Source organism: Mastigoproctus giganteus, chromosome 12, assembly GCF_048544385.1.
Source record: "Mastigoproctus giganteus isolate SK-2022 chromosome 12, ASM4854438v1, whole genome shotgun sequence".
NCBI lineage: Eukaryota > Metazoa > Arthropoda > Arachnida > Uropygi > Thelyphonidae > Mastigoproctus > Mastigoproctus giganteus.
This window is the reverse complement of record NC_143586.1, coordinates 11508234-11532817: the sequence shown is the minus strand read 5'-3', so window position 1 is coordinate 11532817 and position 24584 is coordinate 11508234. Positions and strand designations below refer to the sequence as shown.

At 36.5% G+C, this 24584-nt stretch overlaps 1 protein-coding gene across 1 annotated transcript in view; it reads right to left on the bottom strand.

The window, feature by feature from the left end:
- Positions 1-24584, bottom strand: part of RNaseZ (ribonuclease Z) — a 239384-nt gene that overhangs the window by 186474 nt on the left and 28326 nt on the right. The window contains exons 5-6 of the mRNA XM_090386608.1: positions 14210-14270; positions 161-340 (exon numbers count right to left, since the gene is read on the bottom strand). Coding sequence (XP_090242734.1) covers positions 161-340; positions 14210-14270 — 241 coding nt within the window. The remainder of the gene's footprint in view (positions 1-160; positions 341-14209; positions 14271-24584) is intronic.

The following is a 24584-nucleotide window of genomic DNA, read 5'->3' as shown; positions in this document are numbered from 1 at the left end:
AAAACGTGCAAGCTAAAAGCAATAAAATATACCACAGTAATTATAATTATAGTGAGAAACTTTTGAAGCATAGCACTTCTTTATCAATTTTGAAGCACTTTTAGAAAAATACACATCATAAAATCATTACAAAAAATTTAATTAACTGGAATTTACATACCATGTTCTGAATTAGGAAGATCCTCACTGCTGTTACCATTATTAGTTTCAGCTGAAGAACTGTTTGTATTGACTGATAACCTCTGTAATTCTGATGACTCTTGACAACTGCTATATAAAGGAACATAATGCACTTCCATGCAGTTATCTACAAATGGCCCACTTGTGTGATCCTGTTTTGCTAATAAATACACACACACACACACACATATATATATATATTATAGGTATAATAATAGAAAAAGAATAAATCACCTTTATATATACACAAATACAGATTTGGCATGCAAATAAGATAAAAATATACAAATTTAATTTCCCCCTAACAATCTTAATGTTATTTGGTTTTTAGGAGCATTAGCAACTAAGGCCATATTGCTCCGGGATATGCGGTGGTCATTCCCTGACCTTTCCGCAACCTCCATATTTGGTGGTCACGGGCTCGAACCCCGGTCTAATCAAGAAGCATGCGCTACACACTACTGCTCCCGCCCACCTGGCTACGGAGGCGCCTCCCCCTAACAAACTATATTTAATACTGAAAGAAACCTCTATGTTAGGGGTATCAAACTCAAATTATTATGAGCTAGACATGCAGTTCTTAGGACCATGGGGCCACACAACAAATGTCAAAGGGCTGCATGCAGACCACCAGTTTGCCATTCCTGCTCTAAGGTCAGCAAGAGGATACATATTTAAAATGTGGAAAATTCCCACCATCTGACAAACTCATAATGCAATTCTTGAAATTGAGTTAAGCATCTTTCTCAAGACCTGCCATCAACAGAAAAGGTGAATCCACTATATGTTTAAAAATCTGAGACACCACCAGGATAGCTGTTTTGAAGCCTAATGACTTCTCATCATGTGTTTAAATGGAAGTTTTTTTTTCCTTCACGATTTCACTATTCACTCTGACAAAATACCATTACTCACAGTTCAGCATGCCTACCCAAACAGAGACCAATAACTAATGAGAAGCCACTAAGCTTAGAAACAGCTACCCTGGTAATGTCACAAATTTTAAATCTGTAGTAGATTTTTCTTTCTAGTGAATGCTATATATCTTGTTTGTTTTTTTTTTTGTTTTTTTAGGAGCACTGGCAACTAAGGCCATATTGCTCCAGGATATGTGGTGGTCATTCCCTGACCTTTCCGCATCCTCCGTATTTGATGGTGATGGGCTCGAACTCCAGTCTAATCAAGAAGCGTGTGCTACGCACTGCTGCTCCTTCTCACCTGGCTACGGAGGCGCCACTATATATCTTAAAAAGACATTAACAACTTAGGCAGAACTGCAGGTAAAGACTAAAAGTTTAACATAAACCCAAGCCGTAAGGTACTAGTCGGAATAGAAAGATATCGCCATGATCGAAATCAAAAACAATTAAAGAGTATGAATTTTATTTTAGATTGTACAGCAACTCTCATTACTTTAGAATTACTGCTGCCTAGATGCAACACCTCACATTTCCCAGTGTTATACCACAGTACCATTTCTCAACTCATACAAATAATTTGTTTTCTTTCTTGTTGAAATAGCATACCCTGATTATTGCAATAACTACACTACCCACCTTTGTGTTGTCAGCAAACGTAGAGATTAAATTTAAAATACAGTAAGGGGGAAAGTACCAAATGTTGCAGAATCCACAAATAACAACAGTGCATGGTGATGCACTGATGCTATTTATAACTGTTTTCCACCACTTAAGCATCCCTTTATTTAAGGTCTGTAATGAGCACATAATGCCACATTACTCAAATTTATACAACTGGAGTACTGTAGCATTAATTTATATTTACTGTCAGTTTTTGTGTATCCTGAAATTTTATAATCATTCCCTGCATTTTTCTTCTCTGCCATCAAACTCATCAGTTCATCTAATATTCACTTCTGCTCTAAACCTTAATCAATATTCCTTAGTTAGCCTTTCAGGACTGTAACAGGCATTCTTCACGTAATGACAACTAAGGAGAGTCTAAAATGCTTATAGCTAATTGCTTGAGAGTCTAAAATGCTTATAGAGCTAACATTCAGGTCCCTCATATCATCAAGTGGGTAAAATTTAAATTCTGTCCAGCTCAAAAGTTCAGTTCTGTGACAACCAAATCATCTGCTTCCACCTCTTCATGATGGTGATATCCCCATACGTTAGACAAAAAAAAAAACACCACTGTGCCCGGTATATATAGTGGAGATGACTTCCCAGGTATGAACCAATTTTAAACAGGGGTTGAGGTATGGTGTCCACATTAAACAGAAGAATGATCAACCCTCTATACCACTAGGTTTACTAAATAGTATGCTGACTCTGAATACCTGTTGCAATACCACCAGTTTGCTTATTGGTAGTTTGAAATGATGAAAGTCATGTTTGGCATATAAAAGCAAAGCATCTCCTATCTACTCTATTACAGAGGCTGATCGCTCTGTGATGCCTGTAACAACTTCTTTTGCAGTTATGGTAGGCATCATGATAAGATCCAATATGCCTTACATTTTGAGAATATAGCTCGAAACCAGTTTTTGCAAGCCAGACATAAAGTGATCCTAATGGTAACACTTGAGAATCAGCTGGTACCTGCCTCTACTCCGTTAGATATGACTGAAGGGAGTCTGAGCAGCATATACAAGAGGGGAAGGTACTTATATCAAGGCATCATCTGTGTTTAGTGTACTCCTATGAAAGGTACAAAACCATTGAGGTTATTATTATATTAAAACCACTTTTATACCACGTGAAAATTAATAATATAGTTTATTATTAATTTTCACGCTGTTCACCTAATAAACTATATTATTAGAACCTGTATAGTATTAGTAATGGCCACATGGTGCAAGAAAGCCTATGGCTTATGCTGCACCGGCCAAAAAAAAAAAAAACGAATAAACAATGATAAAAAAATATATATAATAATTAATAAAAGAAAAAGAAATTAAACCTATCAACCTATGCGTTTCCCTCACCCGAAGGTACTATCCAGATGACCATTGAATTTCCCCAAACTGTCAGCCTCTACCACCCATGTAGGCAACTTATTCCAGTAATTTATAACTTGCTGGCTAAAATAAAACTTCCTGCAGTCCAATCTAAACATTCCCCCCCCCCCCCGGAACTTGAATTTATGTCCCCTAGTTCTAGCATCATTTATAATCTTGAAAATTTCATCCTCATTCATTTTACTGATGCTTCTCAGAGCCTTAAACACCTCAATCAAATATCCTCTAATGTGTCTAGTTTCCAAACTCTGCAACCCACATATTTGAAGTCTTTCTTCATAAGGACGCCCTTTTGCCGATCTCACCAGGCGAGTTACCTGTCTTTGCAACCTCTCAAGAAGCTTGATGTCTTTCTTTAGGTGCGATCTCCATACCTGAACACAGTATTCCAAGTGTGGTCTAACAAAAGCTTTATATAATGGAATTATCATATCCCTATCTCTACTTGCAAAAGTTCGATAGATCATTGATAGGACACCATGGGCCTTCCTTGCAACCTGTTTACAATGCTCAGAGAATTTCATGTCTGACCATAACACCCAAGTCCCTTTCCTCCAGTACTGGGTTTAGTTGAATTCCATCAAGTGAATAAGTTATTTTGGGATTACTGTTTCTCAGGTGTAATACCTTACACTTTGTTGGATTAAAGCATTGCTGCCATTTTTCTGACCATTCCTGAAGTCTATCTAGGTCTCTCTGAAGAAGCTCAGCTTGACAGTGCAGTCAGATATGAAGTTTTCTGAGCAATGTAGACAGGCTGCTAGGGCAGGTCATGGGGTTTTGTCAATGATATATAGGAATTTTGCTAGCAGGGAAAAGGAGGTGATTGTCCCTCTGTATAAGGCAATGGTCAGGCCACGCCTTGAGTACTGCGTACAGGTCTGGAGGCCTCATTTTAGGAAGGATGTAGATTTGCTTGAGCGTGTACAGAGAAGAGCAACACGATTGGTGAGGGGAATGAAGGGATCCTCTTACCAAGAGAGGCTTAAGTTCTGCAAATTGCAGTGGCTGGAGACTAGGCACCTGCGCGGTGATCTGATTGAGGTCTATAAGGCCTTGAATGGGTTGAGCACACTGAATTCTGATGGGATCCTCCCACTTGTTCAGAATACGAACCTACGGGGACATAAGTTCAAATTAAGAAAGGATAGATGTAGAATAGATGTGCGGAAATTTGCCTTTAGCCAGCGGGTGGTTAATTGCTGGAACAAACTTCCATCTGTCGTTGTGGAAGTTTGATAGGTTAAATAAATTTAAGGAGGAACTGGACAGGCATTTGGAGGGTATGGTGTGATTTTTTTTTTTTGGCTGATGCTGCATAAGCTCCTACACTTGCTTTCTTGCATCAAGTGCCACTACTACTACTATTAACTACTCTACTAATTTTAACATCATCTGCAAATTTAGACATCACGCCCTCTATCCCTTCATCAATGTCGTTTATGAAAATTAAAAACAACAGTGGTCCTAATACTGATCCTTGGGGAACCCCACTTCTTATATCAACCCAACCTGAGGAATAGCCATTTATCACAACCCTCTGCCTCCTGCCCTGAAGCCATCCTGCTATCCATCTAAGGATTTTCCCAGTGATTCCAACCTGTTCCAGCTTATAAAGCAACCGCTCATGTGGGACTGAGTCAAAAGCTTTGCTGAAATCTAAATAAACAATTCGATGAAATTATTCCCTAAATCCAGCTCATGAGTGACCCTTTCAAAACAGCGAACCAGATTTGTTAAATATGATTTTCCCTTTACAAAACCATGCTGAGTATCCTTGAGAATTTCAATTCTATCCAAATGATTCTGAATTCCACCCTTGATCATTGTCTCCATGATTTTCTCTACACTGAAGTCAGACTGACAGGTCGATAATTTCCCACTTCACTCTTAGAACCACCCTTATATATGGGAGATACATTGGCACTTTTCCAATCCAACGGAATCGCCCCAGAGTCTAGTAATGCTCGCATAATTAGCCTCAATGCACTCACTTGCCACCTCCCTTATGATTATAGGGTATATTCCATCAACTCCAGGCCTTACTGGCCTATAGGCTCGAAAGTTTTTTCATTAAATAACCTTGCGAAATTTCAATATCATTAATTACATATTTTTCAACTTCGCTCCCACAATTTCCCATTGCCACAAAAGGTTTTTGATTTGTAAATATCGATGCAAAATAACTGTTGATTTCATCTGCAAAGGCAGCTAGTGTATTTAATACTATCCCCTTTCCCTTACGTAAAGGTTTGATCTAGTTTGTCCTGCTCTTCTTAGCATTTATATATGTGAAGAATTCCTTATCCCCCCCTCTTTGCTCTGTTTGCTGGCAATTTCTCATTAACTGCCTTTGCCTGTCGAACCTTTTCTGTGGCTCTATTACAAATCATCTTGTAGCTGTTATAGGCTTAAATACTTTTTATTGATCTGTAACTTTTCCATGCCACCTTTTTCTGCTCACGTAATGTGGCAACTTCACTATTCATCCAACTTGGAACCCTCCTCGTAGAGTATTTTTTTAATGGTAAATACGCATTCAAGGCATCTGTGATTAATGTTTTAAAAGCATACCAGAGTTCAATTGTATTCGTTCCCTGTGCGATACTACCTAGTTAATAGAGGCCATGTAGCACCTTGAGGCATCGTAATTTCCTTTTCTGAAATTATAACCCATTCCTTTGCCTTTTACTATTGCTAGCTCTCTCTTCCTCATCCACTGTAAAACTCCGTGATCACTTCCTGCTACTGGTTCCTCTACTGCCAGCCCTGTTATGTTCATCTGATTCATGGGTGATGATGAGGTCTAGGAAATTCTTTTCTCTAGTACTTTCCCTGACATGTTGATACAACAGTCATCTAGTTGATTTTAAAATTTTGTTCCCCATGTTGAGTTTCCTTCCCATTTACTTACTATCAATTAGAGACAAATTGAAATCACTTATAATAAGACATTGACGCTTACTTGCCCATTCCATTTGCATGTAGAGGCTTTCGTCATAATCTTCACAATCACCTGGTCTGTAGATTACTCCTACTCGCATTATACCTTTGTTTTCAACTATCTCACACTATACAGATTCTGTACTAGTACGTGAAACGTCTGAATTCGGGAAAGCTATCGTCACACTCAGGCTGCTTCTGATAAGAAGCATTACCCCACCACTTCTATCTATCCTATCCTTCCTAAATACATTATACAAGCTGTACTGAAACTCATCATCCCCTATTTCCGGGTGGCACCACGTTTCCGTAAGCCCTATTATGTCTGCATTACTTGTTTTAACCAGCAATTCGAATTCGCTCATTTTATTGATGACACTTCTAACATTACTATATAAACAATTAAGACTTACTGTTCTTGTATATTTAACAACCCTAACATAATCCTTGAAGTTTTTTAGGCTCTCTTCCCTGGCAGCTCATTTAAAACGTTTCTGCTCCCAGAACATTTAGATAATATGTCCAGTGGGGTAACAGATAAGAACTCTTGAGGTATGTGCAAAAGTTACTTTGACCAATATTATAAGATAAACGTGTGTCAGTATTACCCACATCCCACCCTCCTAACTAGCAGCTTCCCTGAACCTTTAAGGTATTACCAATAATACTGGCAAGAACTTTTGCACCACCTTTGTTTAAGTGTATCCCGTCTCTACAAAACAAATTCCTTCTACCTACAAGTGTGAGCCAAGCTGATAGAAATTTTCCCCCAAAAGCCTTGCAGAGTCCTTCAAGTCTTGAGTTAATCCACAAGGCTTTTAACCTATAATCCCTCCTATCGTGTCTGGGCAGAATTGCAGACACAGATATTGTGGCCTAGCTCGTGGCATCTCCTCAGCATGGTCCTGTATTTTTCCAACAAATCGTCAGATCGTGTACGTTTAATGTCATTAGTCCCCACATGAATAATAATATTCTCTTTAACACCCTTAAAATCTGACAATCTGTTGGTGACATCATTAATAGTTGCTCCCTGGAGACATATCCTGGTTCTACTAGTAATGTAGGCAAACAGCCTGATAAACTATATTATTAATTTTCACATGGTATAAGAGTGGTTTTAATATAATAATAACCTTAAAATAATAACCATTTTACCAATACAAGTTCTGTCACCTAAGTGAGTTTGATTGAATTTTCTAAAGAGTTCAGAATAAGGCAGTTATAGAGTATATTTCAATGAAAATAATTTGTAGAAAACTGCAATGCATTTCATAAAGATGGCTAGTGTCCAGAGTTGCACAATACATCACTTATGTTTAAAATACTATTTTAAAACCTTAACAAAAATGTTTGGTGGCCTATAAAAACTAACACCAAATGAGTATTCTTTTATACTTTTTTAATTATTTCTAAATCAATAATATTTACTGATATGCATATTTTCTCAAGAGATAAAATAGACTGTCTCTGAAATAAGCATTGTATTTTTTTTTTTATTTTTTTTTATTTGTCTGATTTGTTTATTTAATTATTTGATTTGTTCATTTATTCATTTGTTTTGGTTTGCTAATTATTTGATTAGATTTGCTGTCTGTATACCTTTTTTAGACCCCAAAGTTCATCAGTATGACATAAAAATACATAAAAGTTTAACCTACCTTGGCTTTTTTTTGATTATTTATAAACCTTACAAATTTCTAGAGAAGTGTGAACTTTATTTAACAGTGGAAAAGTTCAATGCAATATGTTCTATTTTCATTTAAGCAGCGCTATATTTAAAGACTTTTTATAATTTCAAAATTGGCTCTCCAAAAAAAATCTTTGATTCATCTTAAGAGAGCAATTTCTCATTAACCTGTTTACCAAAATAAATTCAAATAAACCTCTCCCCCACCCCAAGACATGCTTCAAATTTCATGTGGTATACATGTGTAATACAGAGTGAATGCAATGTCACTCAAAATAGTAATTTAATCATTCAGGGATGAAACAATGCAAGTTGCCAGGCATATAAATAACACACCTACAGGGAAAGGGATATATATATATATATATATATATATATATACAGTCGGTCCTCGTATAACACGTGTTTGCATTACACGAATTCGATCATACACGATTTATAAATAGGGGAACGTTATCTTATATAACACGAACCGAATTCGCTTATACACGATTCGCCTTTGTGTTTACAAGAAATGGCAGTCGAACGCGGAATCACCCCAACTGAACGCAACACGATAGGAATGAAGAAGATTCTGAAAATGTATTTATGTGTTTTATATCAGTGAAGGGGAAACACATTTCACCATAATAACGTAAAAACCAACACAATTCCAGCTATCGATATAATCGCAAATGCAATTAGATGGAGTTTACTACCAGTTTATAACAGATTTCACTAGCAGAAACGCAACTGTAAATTGTTTTTATTGTTTTATGGTAGTGTGCTTTAGTAAAATGTGAGGTGTTAATAGTGTATCTCGGCCTTTACGGTGTTGTTTATTCAGTTGCTACACGCACGCAGCTTTGTTTATGTGTATCAAGCGTGTCTCCTCGTTTTGTAATTGTGCTTTATTCCCTAAAAATGAGTAAAATACTTAAAAGGTGTGAAAAGGAAGCGTTCTCTAAGACACTGCAGATTCAGAGAAAAAAAAAAAAGCAATATCGATAAACAGAGGCGGACTGGATCAAAAATTCTTAACCGGGAAAATTTATAGTGGCCTCATACTATGGTTTATGGCCAAAATCACACCGGCCCCCGACCCACCGTGGTTTCCCCGTAAGGCTTCTGTCCGCCTCTGTCGATAGAGAAAAAATATGAAATTTGAAACGCTTTGAGCGAAATGAAAGGCCATGTGATATTGCACGTGCTATAGACCTAAATCAGGCAACGCCGAGAATTACAAAGAATGCAGAGAAAATAAAAACAACTTTAATAGCAGGAACAACTCAGTGTAATTAAAATCCATTAGATTAAGACACAAGAATTGGAAGAGATGGAACGGCTGTCATCTGTTTGGATAGAAAATCAAACAAAAAGCAAGTTTGCTTACGATAGAAGCAAAAGCATTAGCAATATTTTATTACGACTTACGTATTATAATTTATACAGTACTTACGTATTATAAAATACGTAAGTATTTTATTACGACTATTTTATTTAATATAATAATTTTTTTACGAATAAAATACGTATTTTATTCGTAAAAAATACTTTTTTAGTATTAAAAATACTAAAAATACTTTATTATAATATAATATTTTTATTACGTATTTTAATTGTTATAAAATACGTAAGTATTTTATAACGATTAAAATTACCCGATTATTTATTGTGTTTGGTAATGTTTTGGTTCCAAATGTGTGTTCAATCTTGGGTGGTCGGCACCTAACCCTACTTTTCCCATAGGGCCTGTTGTTTATATTGCACGATTTTGCATTGCACAAGGATTTCTAGGAACGCAACTATCGTGCTATACGAGGACAGACTGTATATATTTATTAAATTAAATATAAAATCGTGAGTATTAAAAATGTAGTTTCAGATGATGGATAAAAATAAATAAGCTAGGTATGACAGATGCAACAAAACAAGCAAAGAAGCAGTAAAGGATGCAAAAGTTTATATAAGTATGTAAGAATTGAAAGGTCTGGTAAAGTTTGCAAAGTGAAAAATACACAAAGTGCCAAGTACTAGAAGGGTGAGGATAGCAGAAAAAAGAAGTAATGTAGGTTTGTAAAAGGAGAAAGAATGTGAATATCCTATAATTATAGGCTGAATTAAAAAGCTTTATTTTTTATTTTTATTTTAGAGGTTAGGGAACTGCAAAGTAAAATGATTAATACCAAATGAATAAAAATATAAAATAAAAGGTGTGATAGCCGCTGTCAGATTTGGGTGGGCAAATTTAGTTATAAGCTGAATATAGGGATAGCAAAAATCTGATGCAAGCTAAAGTAAATATTGATACACAGTCAGGTATTTCATCAGGGGACTACACCTGACCATGTATCAGGAACTGTGTTTCTATACTTGTCCATAAGAGTGGGAAAGAGGCAAAATAAAGCAAAAAGATTAAAATTAGCACATTATCTCGTAGTATGGGCAAGGTAGTCCCAACATAGTGTCAATAATATAAAAAATTAAGGTAAAAATAAGGATAAAGCTGAAATAAAATATAAATAAGTGTTTTCGGAGTAGGAAAAAAGGTTTTTGAATTTAATATAGGTTTTAAGTAAATTTGGAGAAAAAAAATATTTTTTTAGTGTTCGAATTTTGTGGAAATTAGATGAATTAAATTTAGAACAAGCACATGGTATAGGGCAAAGTATTAAATTGAGGATGGAGAAGGGATAAAGTAGTAATTAAATAAAGACAAAAATAGCAATAGAAAGAGGATAGTTGGAACGTTCATATCACCCTCGTATTGCACTATTAGTTTTACAAACGGGAAAAAGCTAGAAGTAGAAAGTAGAAAGACAAAAAGTATAGAAAAATATATTAAATGTACTAGGCTAGCTGGGATTGTAAAGTCCAACCTTTTAGTAAGGGCCATCCCTGGCTGATTGATTGAGTTTTATTGGCACATCAGCAACTTAGGCTATAATGCACCACCCTGGCTTTGTAAGTGTTAATATAAGGAAACTAATACCAAATGCTTGTACTGTAGGAAAAACAAAAAAAAAAAAAAAAAAATGCTTAATTCATTTCTTATATATATATTAATGGATATATATATATATATATTATTGATACACTGCTTTTAGATTTATCAGCTCTTGACATTATGTATTTTCTGACTGAATTAAATTACATTAGGAATATCTCTAAAGAAAACTATAAACAGAATAATATATTCTTACTGTATGTGTCATACCATATTCAAAATATTTCATTAATCCACATTCAATGTTCTCCCCAACTTTTATTTTTTCTATCTCAATGCATCATCAATAGTCAAACTAACATTTCTATTTTTTTTTCCCATTTATTTGTACACACACAATTATTACATATATACATATATATATATACAGGCATACCTCGAATAACGAATAGGATGCGTTCCACGAAATTACTTCGTTAAGCGAAACTTCGTTTTCAGAGGTAAAAATACTATGGCCAGAATAGGGATACGTTCTTACGTAAAGAAAATGAAAAGATTTTTTTTCGGACAAAGAAAAGTTTTATTAAATAAACAGTCAACTTACATACAAAGTGAAATCACATTTTAAAATACGAGTCTAAAGTTGATTGTTTATGCTCTTTTTCTCTTTCATTTAACAATTGCCTATACAGAGTTATTGCATTTAACACTGATAGCTTAACAATAATACTTCTTCCTAAATCAGGATCATTTTCACTAAAAAAATTTAACGTTTTCAATGTCATTTAAGCACCTTTTTAAATCTTTGGTTGTTAACACTTTTTCGGCAGGAACTTCTTTAACTTCGTCTTCGTTGCTAACAAGGTTTTCTAAATCTTCCACTGAAAAACCATCATCTTCTGCATTCAATAAATTTCTAACATCCTCTTCATCGACATTTTCGAAACCTATTGATTGAGCCATCTGGATAACTTCATTTCTAATTTCTTGGATGTTATTTTCTTCTTCTAGTACAACTTCTGGCCATATTTTGCGCCAAACTCCATGTAAGCATTTCTTAGTGACTTCTTTCCAAGAACTATCAATGTTTTCAATTGCGTTTTTAATGGTGTAGTTTTTCCAAAAAGTTTTAACTGTCATTTCCTCTTTATCCTCTAGTTCAGTTAAACTGCTTAATGTTCGACGCAGATAATAAGCTTTAAATGATGCTTTTCCTCCCTGATCCAATGGTTGAATCAGGGAAGTCGTGTTTGCTGGAAGAAACACAACTTTGACAGGAATGCATGTGTCCAACGTGTTAAGATCAGTAGGATGTCCCGCAGCATTGTCTAACAACAAAAGAGCTTTTTCTTCAAAGTTGTTTTTTTGACAATACCGTTTTACTTCAGGACAAAAGTGGTTAACAAACCAATCAGTAAATAACTCCTTGGTAACCCACGCTTTTCTATTTGCTTTCCATATTAGAGGTAAATTCATTTTTATGTTACCTTTTAACGCCCTCGGCTTTTCTGAATGGTAAACTAATAACAATTTTAATTTATAATCGCCAGAGGCATTTGATCCAAAGAGTAACGTTAAACGGTCTTTGGCTGCTTTATCCTCTAGCTGATTTTTCTTCAATAGATATGAAGCTTTTTGTTGGTAGCCGTTTCCAGAACAAACCACCTTCGTCAACATTGAACACCAAATTTGGAAAATTTTCACGTTCAATTATTTCCTTTAGTTTTTCTGGAAACTTATTTGCAGCTTCTCCTGTTAATTTTACACTATGAATCCTGGCCCGTTTTTTAAATTTCTCGAACCAACCACGAGAAGCCCCAAAGGTTTCCGTAATTTCTTCAGTTTGTTTAGATTTCAGGTGATTAAACTGGAATATATTTTTTTTATGTTAAATGGGGCTTGAAATTGCCGACTTCGTTATATCGAAGCTTCGTTATCAGAGGTAACGTTAACCGAGGTATGCCTGTATATATATATATATATATATATATACACACAATATTTACAAAAAGATATATATACAAACATTCTCATTACACATATATAAGACATTATATTATACCTCCTGGTGCATTTCGTACGTGTATCCCGGAGTCAAGGGTGGCTCCTAGGCAAAAGCCCATCTGCACCTAGTTCATCTGTTTTGGTGTAGAACCTCAACAAATCTAACCTAAAAACATGTGCGAGGTATTTAACCACCGCCAATATCAGACAGCTGTTGTCCGGTGCCCTTCTCTAGACCTGGGTTGACGTTATGTATTTGTGCTGAATGCACAAGTCCCGCACCCACCGGATGTAGTGCAATACCAGTGGGTGTCCACAAATGAATTACTAGTGGAGAACTTCCACAAATTATCCTCACTTACACCCACTAATTATTATATTAAACACATATATACAATACTTTTTTTTTTTTAAATATGCTCAGAGTCACTGAATTACTGAGAACCAAGAAAACAATACATATAACATACATCTTTACAATAACCAAGAAAACAATATATAACATACATCTTTACAATAACAATGGACATAAATCTTGTCAATAACAATTTCAATGCAACATTAATTAACATAAATCAACACAATAGCAATCCATATAAGTCAACACAATAACAATTAATTTAAATCTTCTGTTTACACTTAAACCTTTTGTCTTTTGGTCATTTGTGAAGTCATTTCCCAGAAGAAGCTGAAGTTCTTAGCTGAGTCCTCAATATGAAAACTGATCTTGAGAAAGTTTGCAGAGCAGAAAAGTTATTATGGTCTTCAACTAAGATATTTAGATTGTTCTCCAATAAGTTTGGAACCACAGACATTAAATCTGTTCTAAGTTGAGAGTACAATGGACAGTTCAGAAGGACATGAATCCATGTTTCATATTCCCCACATGTGCAGTACGGATCAGGCTCCAGGCCACGCTCAAATAACTTAGCCCAGAGGGACCCATGTCCTGTTAGCAGATAAGAAGTTGTCATAGGTCTGGAGCCTGATCCGTACTGCACATGTGGGGAATATGAAACGTGGATTCATGTACTTCTGAACTGTCCATTGTACTCTCAATGTGGTTGTTGAGAATTCCACTTGCGCAATATACTTTCTTGTTACAAGCCCAAATTCACTCTCATCCCATCTTTTTTGCCAGACAACAGTAAATTCCTTCCTTTGGAAGGAATTTACTGTTTTCTGGAGGAGAAAACCACATGAAGAATTATCAATTCAAGATAAGTCACTTATTCATGATTAGTTTGTTCTACAAAATGTGGAATTAAAGAATATCAATCAACAAGAGAGAGTGAGAGTAGATTTAATAGAGAGAGAGAACAAATTATAACCTAGTGTTTGTTTTAAATAAATGAGTGATAGCATTATTAATATTTCTATTTTATTTATTCTATAAATTCTCTCTCTCTCTCTCTCTCTCTCTCTCTCCATATACAGCAGCATCACATAAAAATTGATTAGAATAATTCTGCCAAGAACATACCTAGTTGAAGATCTCCCGATACTGCAAATCCCAATCCTTTAATGGAAGTAAGCAGATTCCCCTAGCACACAAAAAATATTAATATTAAATTAATGAAGAACCTCCAATTCAAGTAAAATTAAAACTTTCAGTTTTATTCTCTTAAAGAGATGGTATGTGAAAGTCATGGTTTCTTTTTCATATATATATTTTTTCTGGATGGCTGCTTTTGTAGAAGTATGTGGGATATGTCACAAGAGGAGAAAAAAAAATATTCTTGACCTGGCTACACATCAACAAATATTTTTCATCATAAAAAATATATAAGTGTATTTGAATCAGCATCCAAGATCTAAATAGATTTCGGATGCTGATTCCAAATGTGTTTTCACTTTTTCTCTAGCATGTCTAATTTTTGCAATGAGACCAATTAGATGAAAATATACTGTTTAGCCTCCTACATGAATATAATTATTTGATTATATTTATATCCTTGTTATTTTATAATTTAATTACTTTATTATAAACTGTTTCAGGTATTCAGAAAAATAACTGAAATACATTAGTGTAAATTACTGAAATGCATTCATCATCCTCCATCAAAACTGTAATGGTGGGTGGATATTGTGGAGTTATACTTCATAACTCCACACAATAAGTGATGAGTGAATACCATTTCAACAAGCTTTGAAATGGTATTTCACAATATGAGATATAATTAAACAATGCAAGCATAATTCCTGGGTAGAAGAAATGATGAGTGCATTACCCATGCATAAACAACCTTTTCATACCCTTAGACATTTAGTCAAGAAATATTTTTAGATTAAACCACGCACACCATCAAGCATCTCTCATATTGTGGAGTTATACTTTATAACCAAGTTGTCACTATTGCAACAACAGGGTACCTGTCCACCCACTGATGAGTAAGCCAACAAGGTTCAAAACAGTGCCGTTTGGGTGGTTGTTGTTGTTGGGGTTTAAAGTGCAATGGCTACTTAGGCCATATTGCACTTATGGAAGTGGTGCATACTGTCTGCGTTTGTTGATTTAGAAGCAGTTAAATATGGTTGTACAATCTTATTCGTTTTAGAAAGGAGAAGAATTCTGCGAGATTTGAATTTTCGCCTATGATATGGCGAAGTGACAAATGTTCCTTTAAATTTGACAGAGAACTGAAAGACATTATCGAGCATTATTATATAGAGTACAGTCCAGAAGTATGTGTTTGACTGTGAGTGGTGTATGACAATGATTACACTGGGGAGGATCATTTCCTGACAAAAGAAACAGATGGGTTAAATGAGTATGACCGATTCTGGCTCTGGCTAGAATTACTTCTTCTTGTCTGTTTGCTATAAAGCTAGAAGCCCATAATTTTGGTAAGGGTTTTATTTGGCATAGTTTATTATGGAGTTGTGTTTGCCACTGAAGAGTCCATTGATCCTTACATATTCTTTGTATATTCATTTTATAATCTGTGACGGGAACTAGCGAATTCATTGGGGCTGGGCTGGATGGATTTTTGGCAGCATCATCTGCAATTTCATTCCCTGGTATTCCGGTATGGCCTGGGATCCAGCAGAAGGTAACCTTTTGCTGATGCTCTCTAAGACGTATCAACTGTGTTTTGATGAGCTTTAATATCGGGTGAGTAGGCGAGGAATTGTTTTGCAATGCTAATATGGAACCTTGTGAGTCTGTGTATATTATGCTCTTTTGAGTTGACATATGGAAGACATTTTCTAATGCAAAGTTTATGGCAAATAATTCAGTTGTGTAGCTACTACACTCTGTCGGAAGAGATTGAGAAATTATTTTATCAGGGAGTATCACTGCTGCACCCGATCCACTCTCAGACTTCAATCCATCTGTATATATTTTAGCGAAGTCAGGATAATGTTGAGCACGTTCAATGCGTAGCTGTTGGAAGGTAACGTCTGATAGAGAGTGTTTACCCCACTGGTGGAAATACTTGTCACAACATGGCATGATGACAGACCATGGAGGGTCAGGATCTATAGGATCTTGCAAGATTTTATCGAAGTGTATATCCCAATCTTCTGTTAGATGTTTTAGCCTAATACCATCAGGCCGAGCTGTCTGTGGTTTATTTCTATGCAGGATCATATACAGCGGATCATGAAGTATTGACCAATTAGGATGGGTTCTCTGGCTTTGGATCTTGATTGCATAGTTTAACAGCAACATCTTTCTCCTGATATTTAGAGGAGGCTCATGGGCTTCAATATATAAACTTTGCACTGGAGATGTTCTGAACGCACCTAATGCTGATCTGAGAGCTGAATGTTGAATAGGGTTGAGGCAAGATAAAACACTCTCCCTAGCAGAATCGAAAACAGGCGCCCCGTAGTCCAGGCGTGATCTAATTATGGTTCTGTATAGGTGAAGCAGGCTGTAACGATCTGCTCCCCATGTTGTCACTGATAAAACTCTGAGTATGTTCAGTTTCTTTTGACAGTTTGTCCAGAGATATTAAACTTGTTTTTGGAAGTTTAACTTGCTTCGAAAAATAATCCTAGTAGATGAATACAATTAGCTATGGGAAGAGGATGGTTATTCAAGTGGAGCTCGGGCTCAGGATGCATATTGCGTCTGTTACAGAAGTGTATGGCAGCAGATTTCTGGCTGGAGAGTCTATAACCATTTTGTGTCATCCATGTCACGATGCGATTAATTGATATTTGTAGCTGGCATTCAATATAATGCATGTTTTGAGAATGACAGGATATTGAGAGATCATCTGCGAAAAGGTACGAATCTACAGTTTTCGGAATGAGTTCAATTATATGGTTCATTCTCATTGCAAATAAAGTGGCACTGAGAACCGACCCTTGCAGAATTCCTTCTTCTTGGGTAAAGATCTTAGAGAGGGTTCCCCAGTAACGAACTTGAAAAGATCTCTGGTGTAGAAAATTTTTGATAAAGTATGGTAAATTACCTCTCAGGCCAAGAGAATGCAGATCTTTTAAGAGGCCGAATCGCCATGTAGTGTCAAAGGCTTTCTCAATGTCAAGACAGACCATTACGAGATGTTCCTTCTTGACGAAAGCATTTCTAACGTTTGTCTCGGTTTTGATCATGAGATCCAATGAAGATCAATTTTTCCGCAATCCAAATTGATTGTTGTGAATCAAATTTTGGGACTCCAGGAACCAAGTGAGACGGCGATGTAACATTTTCTCGAGGGTTTTGCTTAGACAGCTGGTAAGGGATATTGGTCTGTAATTTTGCGGAACAGAATGATCTTTACCGGGCTTTGCAATTGCTAGTACATAAGAATGACTCCAGGAACTTGGGAAGGTACGTTCGGAAAAAATTCGATTGAAAAATATGAGCAGTAATAAGAGTGATCTCTGATCCAAATTTCACAGCATTACATAGTATATCCCATCTGGGCCAGCAGCACTGTTTCTTGAGTTGTTAAGGGATTGTTGCAGCTCAAGCATGGTAAATGGTTTATTATAAGGTAATGCGGAATTGTCAGTGAAATTTAGTCTGGATTTCTCTGCAATTGTTTTAAGTTTTTGAAATGTTTGATCATAGGCGATAGAAGAGGACAACTGAGAAAATGTGGTTCCGAGGGCATTTGATATTTCTGTAGGAGTAGTAAGCTCCTGTCCATTCCAGTTCAGTAGTGGGGTGGATAAAGGAGGGAATTTATTGTTTAAACATTTTATTTTTCTCCAGATTAATCTGATATCAGTATTTTTATTTACTGATGAGGCGAATTTAATCCAATTTTCTTTTTTCGCTTTACGTCTGATGAAACGGGCTTTTGCTCTGAGACGTTTATAACTAATAAGATTGGAGGTGGTTGGGAGTTTGCGGAAAAGGTTCCACGCTTTGTTTTTCTCTTTTTTCGCATGATTACAGTCTTCATTCCACCAGTAATTTGTTTTTCGTCTATTTCTTACTTGATATTGAGGAATGGTAGCGGATGCAGCTGACATAATTTGATTTGTGATGTGCTCAGTAACACTGTCGATGGAACAGGACTGAATAATGTAGTTGTCAAATGATATGTGCGTTCTGTATTTTATCCAGTCAGCTCTTGAAAATTTCCATTTCATTGGATTTTCTGTTGGGAAGGAACAGGATGTTTGAATTTTGCAGATTACGGGATAGTGGTCACTGCTATAAGGATCGCTTAGAGTTACCCACTCTATACTTGGAAAGAGGATTGGGGAACAAATGGTAAGGTCTATTGTAGAAGTTGAACCTGTAGGGAGATGGATATATGTGGGAGTGCCAGTATTTAGTCAAGTTAAATTTTGCCTGTCTATCAACATTTCAATAAGCTTCCCTCGTTTGTCTGATATAGGGGAACCCCATATTGGATGGTGGGCATTAAAGTCTCCTAGGATACAAAAGGGAGATGGTAACTGCAAGACAAGATCTTCGATTTCTTGAATGGTATATTGATGATTTGGTGAAAGATAGATTGAAACCAGTGTCAGTGTAATACTATTTACAACGCGAGTGGCAACAGCTTCTAAGGAGGTTTGTAAATGGATGCGTCTGGAGGGGATGCTTGAATCCACGAGTATTGCTACTCCTCCGTGAGCACTGTTAGTGCCAGCTCTGTCTTGTCTGAACATAGTATAATTTTTTATTTTGATTGAGATCTGAGGTGTCAAATTCGTTTCCTGCAAGCACATTGCAAGAGGTTTGTGGTGGTGAATTAATTCATGGATATCATCGATATTACTGCGAAGGCCTCTACAGTTCCATTGGATGATCTGTTCCATTATTTAGATTTGTAAGAGGGAGATGAATCCGACTGCTTTTTATAAGTGGGTTGTTTGTGATGATCCAGCTTAGGTTTTTCTTTTCTGGGGAAGTTGGGGCGTGTTGAATTATTGTTATCTTCCATTTCACCATCTGCATGTAATTCAAGAAGGTCTTGGGTAATCGTATCATCAGTATCCATCCTTGTTGAGGGTGGTTGATTAACCTCGACAGGATCTGATTTTTGCAGTTTTTCTGTTACTTTATCTTGGGTTATGATCTGGGTTGGAACCGTAAGAGGTGTATTCATACTTTGATCTACTGTGTTTGATGTAGGCTGGGTCGATAGAACTGATAGAGCCCAGTCTGCAATCGATTTATCTGGAGAGAGAGAGAGAGAGTGACACTTCCGTCTGACATGCTACTGATTGGTGAGAGTGGATAACTGAGGCATAAGAGCTATTTGGCATGATCAGTTTGATTTGTTTCCTAGCTTCTTGACAGGAGACTTTATTTTCAGTCTTATATTTTTGTATTTTCTTGCCTATCTTCCAGAGATCACATTCTTTAGAGTATGCTGGATGGCTTCCCCTGCAGTTAGGACACTGCGGAGTTTGTGCTTTGCATTCTGACTGGGTATGAGTTGTGGAGCCACAGTTTGGACATGTTGAAACGACACGGCATGCTGTCTGGGAGTGTCCAAATTTCTGGCATTTGTAGCATCTTAGGGGATTTGGGATAAAGGGTCGAACACGGCAATTTAAGTAACCTGCTTTGACTGATGCTGGTAGATTCGGTGAATTGAAAGTTAGAATTATGTTACGTGTTGGGACTAAGGTACCTTCTTTTCGTATCATGATTCTTCTTGCTTGAGTTACATTTTGTGTCTTTAGTTCCTGTACTATTTCTTCTTCGGACATTCAGTAGATCCCACTCAGTAATCACTCCCTTGGACGAATTCAGGGTGTTATGTGGAGTGACTTGTATTGGAATTCCGCTTAAAGTGGTGAGTTTCAATAGTTGTTCAGAATGTCTTGGGAGAGAAGTCTCTATTAGCAAGTCCCCGGATTGGAGACGTTTCACCATTTTTGGTGATGCTGCTGCATGTTCTAGACATCGTTGGATTATGAAAGGGGAGAGCTTGCTAACAGGCTGTGCTGACAGAGAATGGATAATTAGGAAGGCTGGCGATTCCTGTCTGCCTGCATCTTTTTTCATTCTCTTCGAGGTAGAGAAGTCATGGTCGGGTTCATGATTGTCATATTGAGCACTCTTGGGCTCTATACGTGGAAATTCATTGGTTTCCATTACTGCTCCTTTTAGCCCCGAGGGTTGATTTATCCCCCAGGTTACCGGCCCCGCCACGTGGAGGCAGGAGTGGTGCCACCAGTGACCAAGCGATAAAGGTTAGTGGTTAGTGTGTTAGAAAAGTAGTTATATATACAAAAGAAAGGTGTCTTTCCTTTCTTGTAGGAGGCTTCCTTCTTTATTTACAAAGAGCCAGAAAATAAATAACTTTGAAAGTAAAGCTTTTGGAAATCTCTTTAACAAATTCTCCTTAGAAAAAACTCTTTCAAATTCACTTTGTAAATCGCTAGATCACTTGCTTGGCACTTGGGGCCTTGGGTGGTAGTATCCGCCGAGAAAAGTAACATTAGTGTTCTCTAATGGTGAAGCGTTACTCATTCAAAGCAGTGCAATACCTCGGCAACTCGTTGTGAAGGTATTCACAATATGAGATATAATTAAACGATGTATGCATAGAATACACCATTTACTACTACCTGGATAGTAGAAATGATGGAAGTGCATTATCCATGCATAAACAACCTTTTCATACTCCTAGACATTTAGTCAAGAAATATTTTTAGATTAATTTCTCTTGTTTAATTTTTATTTTTAATTTTCTAACTCACTCCCAGTTACAGTTAGATAAACTTCTGGCATTCTCTTCCTTGAAGAATTCTTCATGTATATGGAGGATTCCATAGGAAGAGGATGCCATGTGCATGACAAATTCTTTAGGGAAGAAGATGCCTTTATGTATCTATATTGATCTTTATGTATCTATAGTGATACTTAAAACATCACAAAAAAAGCAATAAAGAAAAACTTAATAATGGATATTTCCAAAAGTCGGTGCACATCTGTAATTTGTGATATGCTAGTTTTAATCACAGAGAGGGAGAGGCAGAACATTTAGAGCTACCTACATGGCCACAAGTCACATAACATGAAGAAATGGGCCATATGCTTGCAGGCTGGACACGTTCCACCTCACCTGGTTTAAAGGATATTTAAGCAGTAAGAGATAGACAGTAGTCATGAATGGTCACTGCTCTTAATGGACTAATATTATGAATGGTGCAATGTTATGAACAGTAAAGGGGCCTTGCCATCAAATCCCATGGGTTTGGTGGCAGGGGCACCTTTACTGCTCCCAATACAATATTTATTAATATAGCTATTTCAAGTTTAACATCTAAGTTTGCTGCAATACTAAGGAGGGAGGAGTGCTTAATGACAGTAATCAGGGTATGCTATTTCAACAAAACTTGAGATAAATTATTTGGATGAACTGAGAATATGACAACTAAGACATAACACTAGAAAATGCAAGGCCTTGCATCTGGGTGGTAATAATCCAAGAGTAATTTTTAACTTGGGTAGTATCAAACTCAATATCGCATTAACACTTGGAAGTAACTATATAGATTCTTGTAAAGTTCTGTGTATGGTATAAACATGTTGCTAGAACAGCTTCTGGGGCTCTGTCATTAACATATATGAACTTTGTCAGTAAACAATGAGCATTAGCATTAGTAGAGGCATTTGATGCAAGAAAGCAAGCTTATGCAGCATCAGCCAAAAAAAAAAAAAATAAATAAATAAAGTAAAATAAATAAATAAAAAATAACCACTTCCACTTCACCCCTCTGTTCGTTCGAAATACCTGTCCAGCTGAGCCTTAAACTTATTTAGGCTATCAACTTCCATGACAAGGGATGGAAGTCTGTTCCACCTACCAACCACTCACTGGCTAAAGGCAAATTTCCGCACATCTATCCTACATCTGTCTTTCCTTAATTTGAATTTATGTCCTCTCAGGTGATTATTCTGAGCAAGAGGAAGAATCCCATCAGCATTGAGCATGCTCAAACCATTCAAGGTTTTGTACACCTCTATGAGATCACCTCACTGGTGCCTAGTCTCCAGACACTGTAATTCTCAAAACTTAAGCCTTTTTTCGTAAGAGCACCCCTTTGTTCCATTCACTAATCTTGTTGCCCTTCTCTGTACTCGTTCCAGCAGCTCTACATTCTTCTTGAAATGAGGCCTCCAGGCCTGTATACAGTACTCTAGGTGTGGCCTGACCATTGCCTTATACAAGGGAATAATCACCTCCTTATCCCTGCTAGAAAAATTCCTATATATCATTGACAATACACCGTGAGCTACTCTTGCAGCCCGTCTGCACTGCTCAGAGAACTTCATATCTGCCTGCACAACCACCCCCAGGTCCCTTTCATTCTCTACCACTGTCCGTGTAGTACCACAGAGTTGATACATTGCTCTGGGGTTGCTGTTTCCCATATGTAGTACTTTACATTTGTCAATGTTAAACTTCATTTGCCACCTCTCAGCCCATCTGCTCAATCTTTCCAGATCCTGTTGCAGCAGCATAATGTCAGTAGTGTCCTTGACAACCCTGCCAACCTTCGTATCGTCTGCAAACTGAGGTGATACAAATGAGGTGATGTTCCAGTTTATAAAACAATGGTTATGACATACCCTGTATATACGGCCTTGGAAACCTCATTTTAGGAATAATATGGTACTAAAGAAATGGTACAGAGAAGGAAGACAATATTGGTTAAGGGCACAGGATGATTTTCCTCTCAACAGAGACGTGTTCTATTAGTTATGGTGTTTGGAAACAGACATTTGTTTCCAAACACAATAACTTATAGAACTTACAAAATTTATGGAACATAGGTTTTAAGACTGTAATCTAAATGGCAAAAGAATCTTTAGACTAAGTCCTGTTACATGCACAAGGGGGGACAAATTTAAAATGTGGATATAAACGAACATTAGATAAGTGAAAATATTCCTTAGTCAAAGGGTAACAGGTTGTGAGAAAACTCCCACCTAAGCTTTGGGGGATTAGAAGTTTAATTAAATTTAAATAGTTGGACAAATACATGAAAGAGGTTAGTTTTTTTATGTAAATGAAGTGGGAGAAGAATGACAACTGGTTAACTTTCTACCACTTGTGACCTCAGTTTAACACTCACATTCATCTGAGACATCTGTTTTGGTTTTAATTATAAAAAAATTAATATTCATCTTTATTACTGAACTGAAAGCAGTGAGCTATTAATTACAATTTGCTCAACTAAAAAAATATTGAATGAAAATGAAACAAGAAAATCCAATAATGATAATAAATATATATTTTTTTTATCATACTTTTAGAGTTTTCAAGGATACTATATTTTTGTCACTGGTGAGTACAGTTGGTGAAAACAGAGCTCTACAGCAAGATTAGACACCTGTTGCTGGACATCTCACAAATGCCACACAGGAATAGGAATTGCTTAGAAGAAAGGTAGATGATTTTGCTTGCCTGGCATCAAGCAAAAAATGAATGCTTTTAATTCGAAACTAGAGGGCTCCACCCCTGCTCACTTTGCCCGTCAATCCCCACTGATGTAGACTTGAATGAGAAAACATTCGAGTCTACATCAGTCCTTTTCACTCTTTTAGCTCGTTCCACCAACACTTCTCTGTCATCATAAATGTAGATTTGGCCGAATTGTGAAACAAATCTAATGGACATTAAACTTGTCATTCCTTTCACCACGGCACCTCCTTGTATTTGCATCGTATACCACCACCATCTTGAAAGTCCATGTTTTCAGCATTAAAAGACGAGAAGGTGTAAAGATTGTTGTAGACTCGAACATTTTCTCGGAAGTCCCCCCTTTTTCCACGTTGTCTTTAAAGTGTCTGGATAGGTATCTGTGTTGGCAAACACTTCCTTCCGTGACAAAACAAATGTGCGGCTCTTCCGAGTTGCCACGAAAAGATAATCTGCCACAACATTGACATTCGTCTACCATATTGATTTAGGTGATATACCTAATTTGCGATATGATACTTCAGTGGTTTCTTTGTTATCAGAATCTTGCGAAGATCTTACATAACATCTGGGCCGTTTAACGGTTCACTGAGTTATCCACTTCCTGTAGCCTTGATTTTCCACTTGCTAGGTCGTCATTGAACTTATTCTATGATTAGTTTGTAACCCTTCGGCATGTTTCTCTCTATATTTCCGTGAAGACTCGTGACAGTGTCTTTTTCTCTCGGAATTGGTGATTGCCAGTCTAGATTGTGGCATTGTGTTAATTACTAAGTTAGTACTTATAATTAGCAAATCAAATGTCACAGATTCCAGAAACACCTGTCAAAATGCGCTGATCAATATTTAATAAGGAAATGACCTACGTAATGCATGAGCAATATTGTTGCCTCCAAAAGAGCAGGAATAAAATATTTACAAACCATACAAATATTTAAAATATTTACAAATACTAAACTATTTACAAATATACAAACTATATCGGGTCCCTTCATC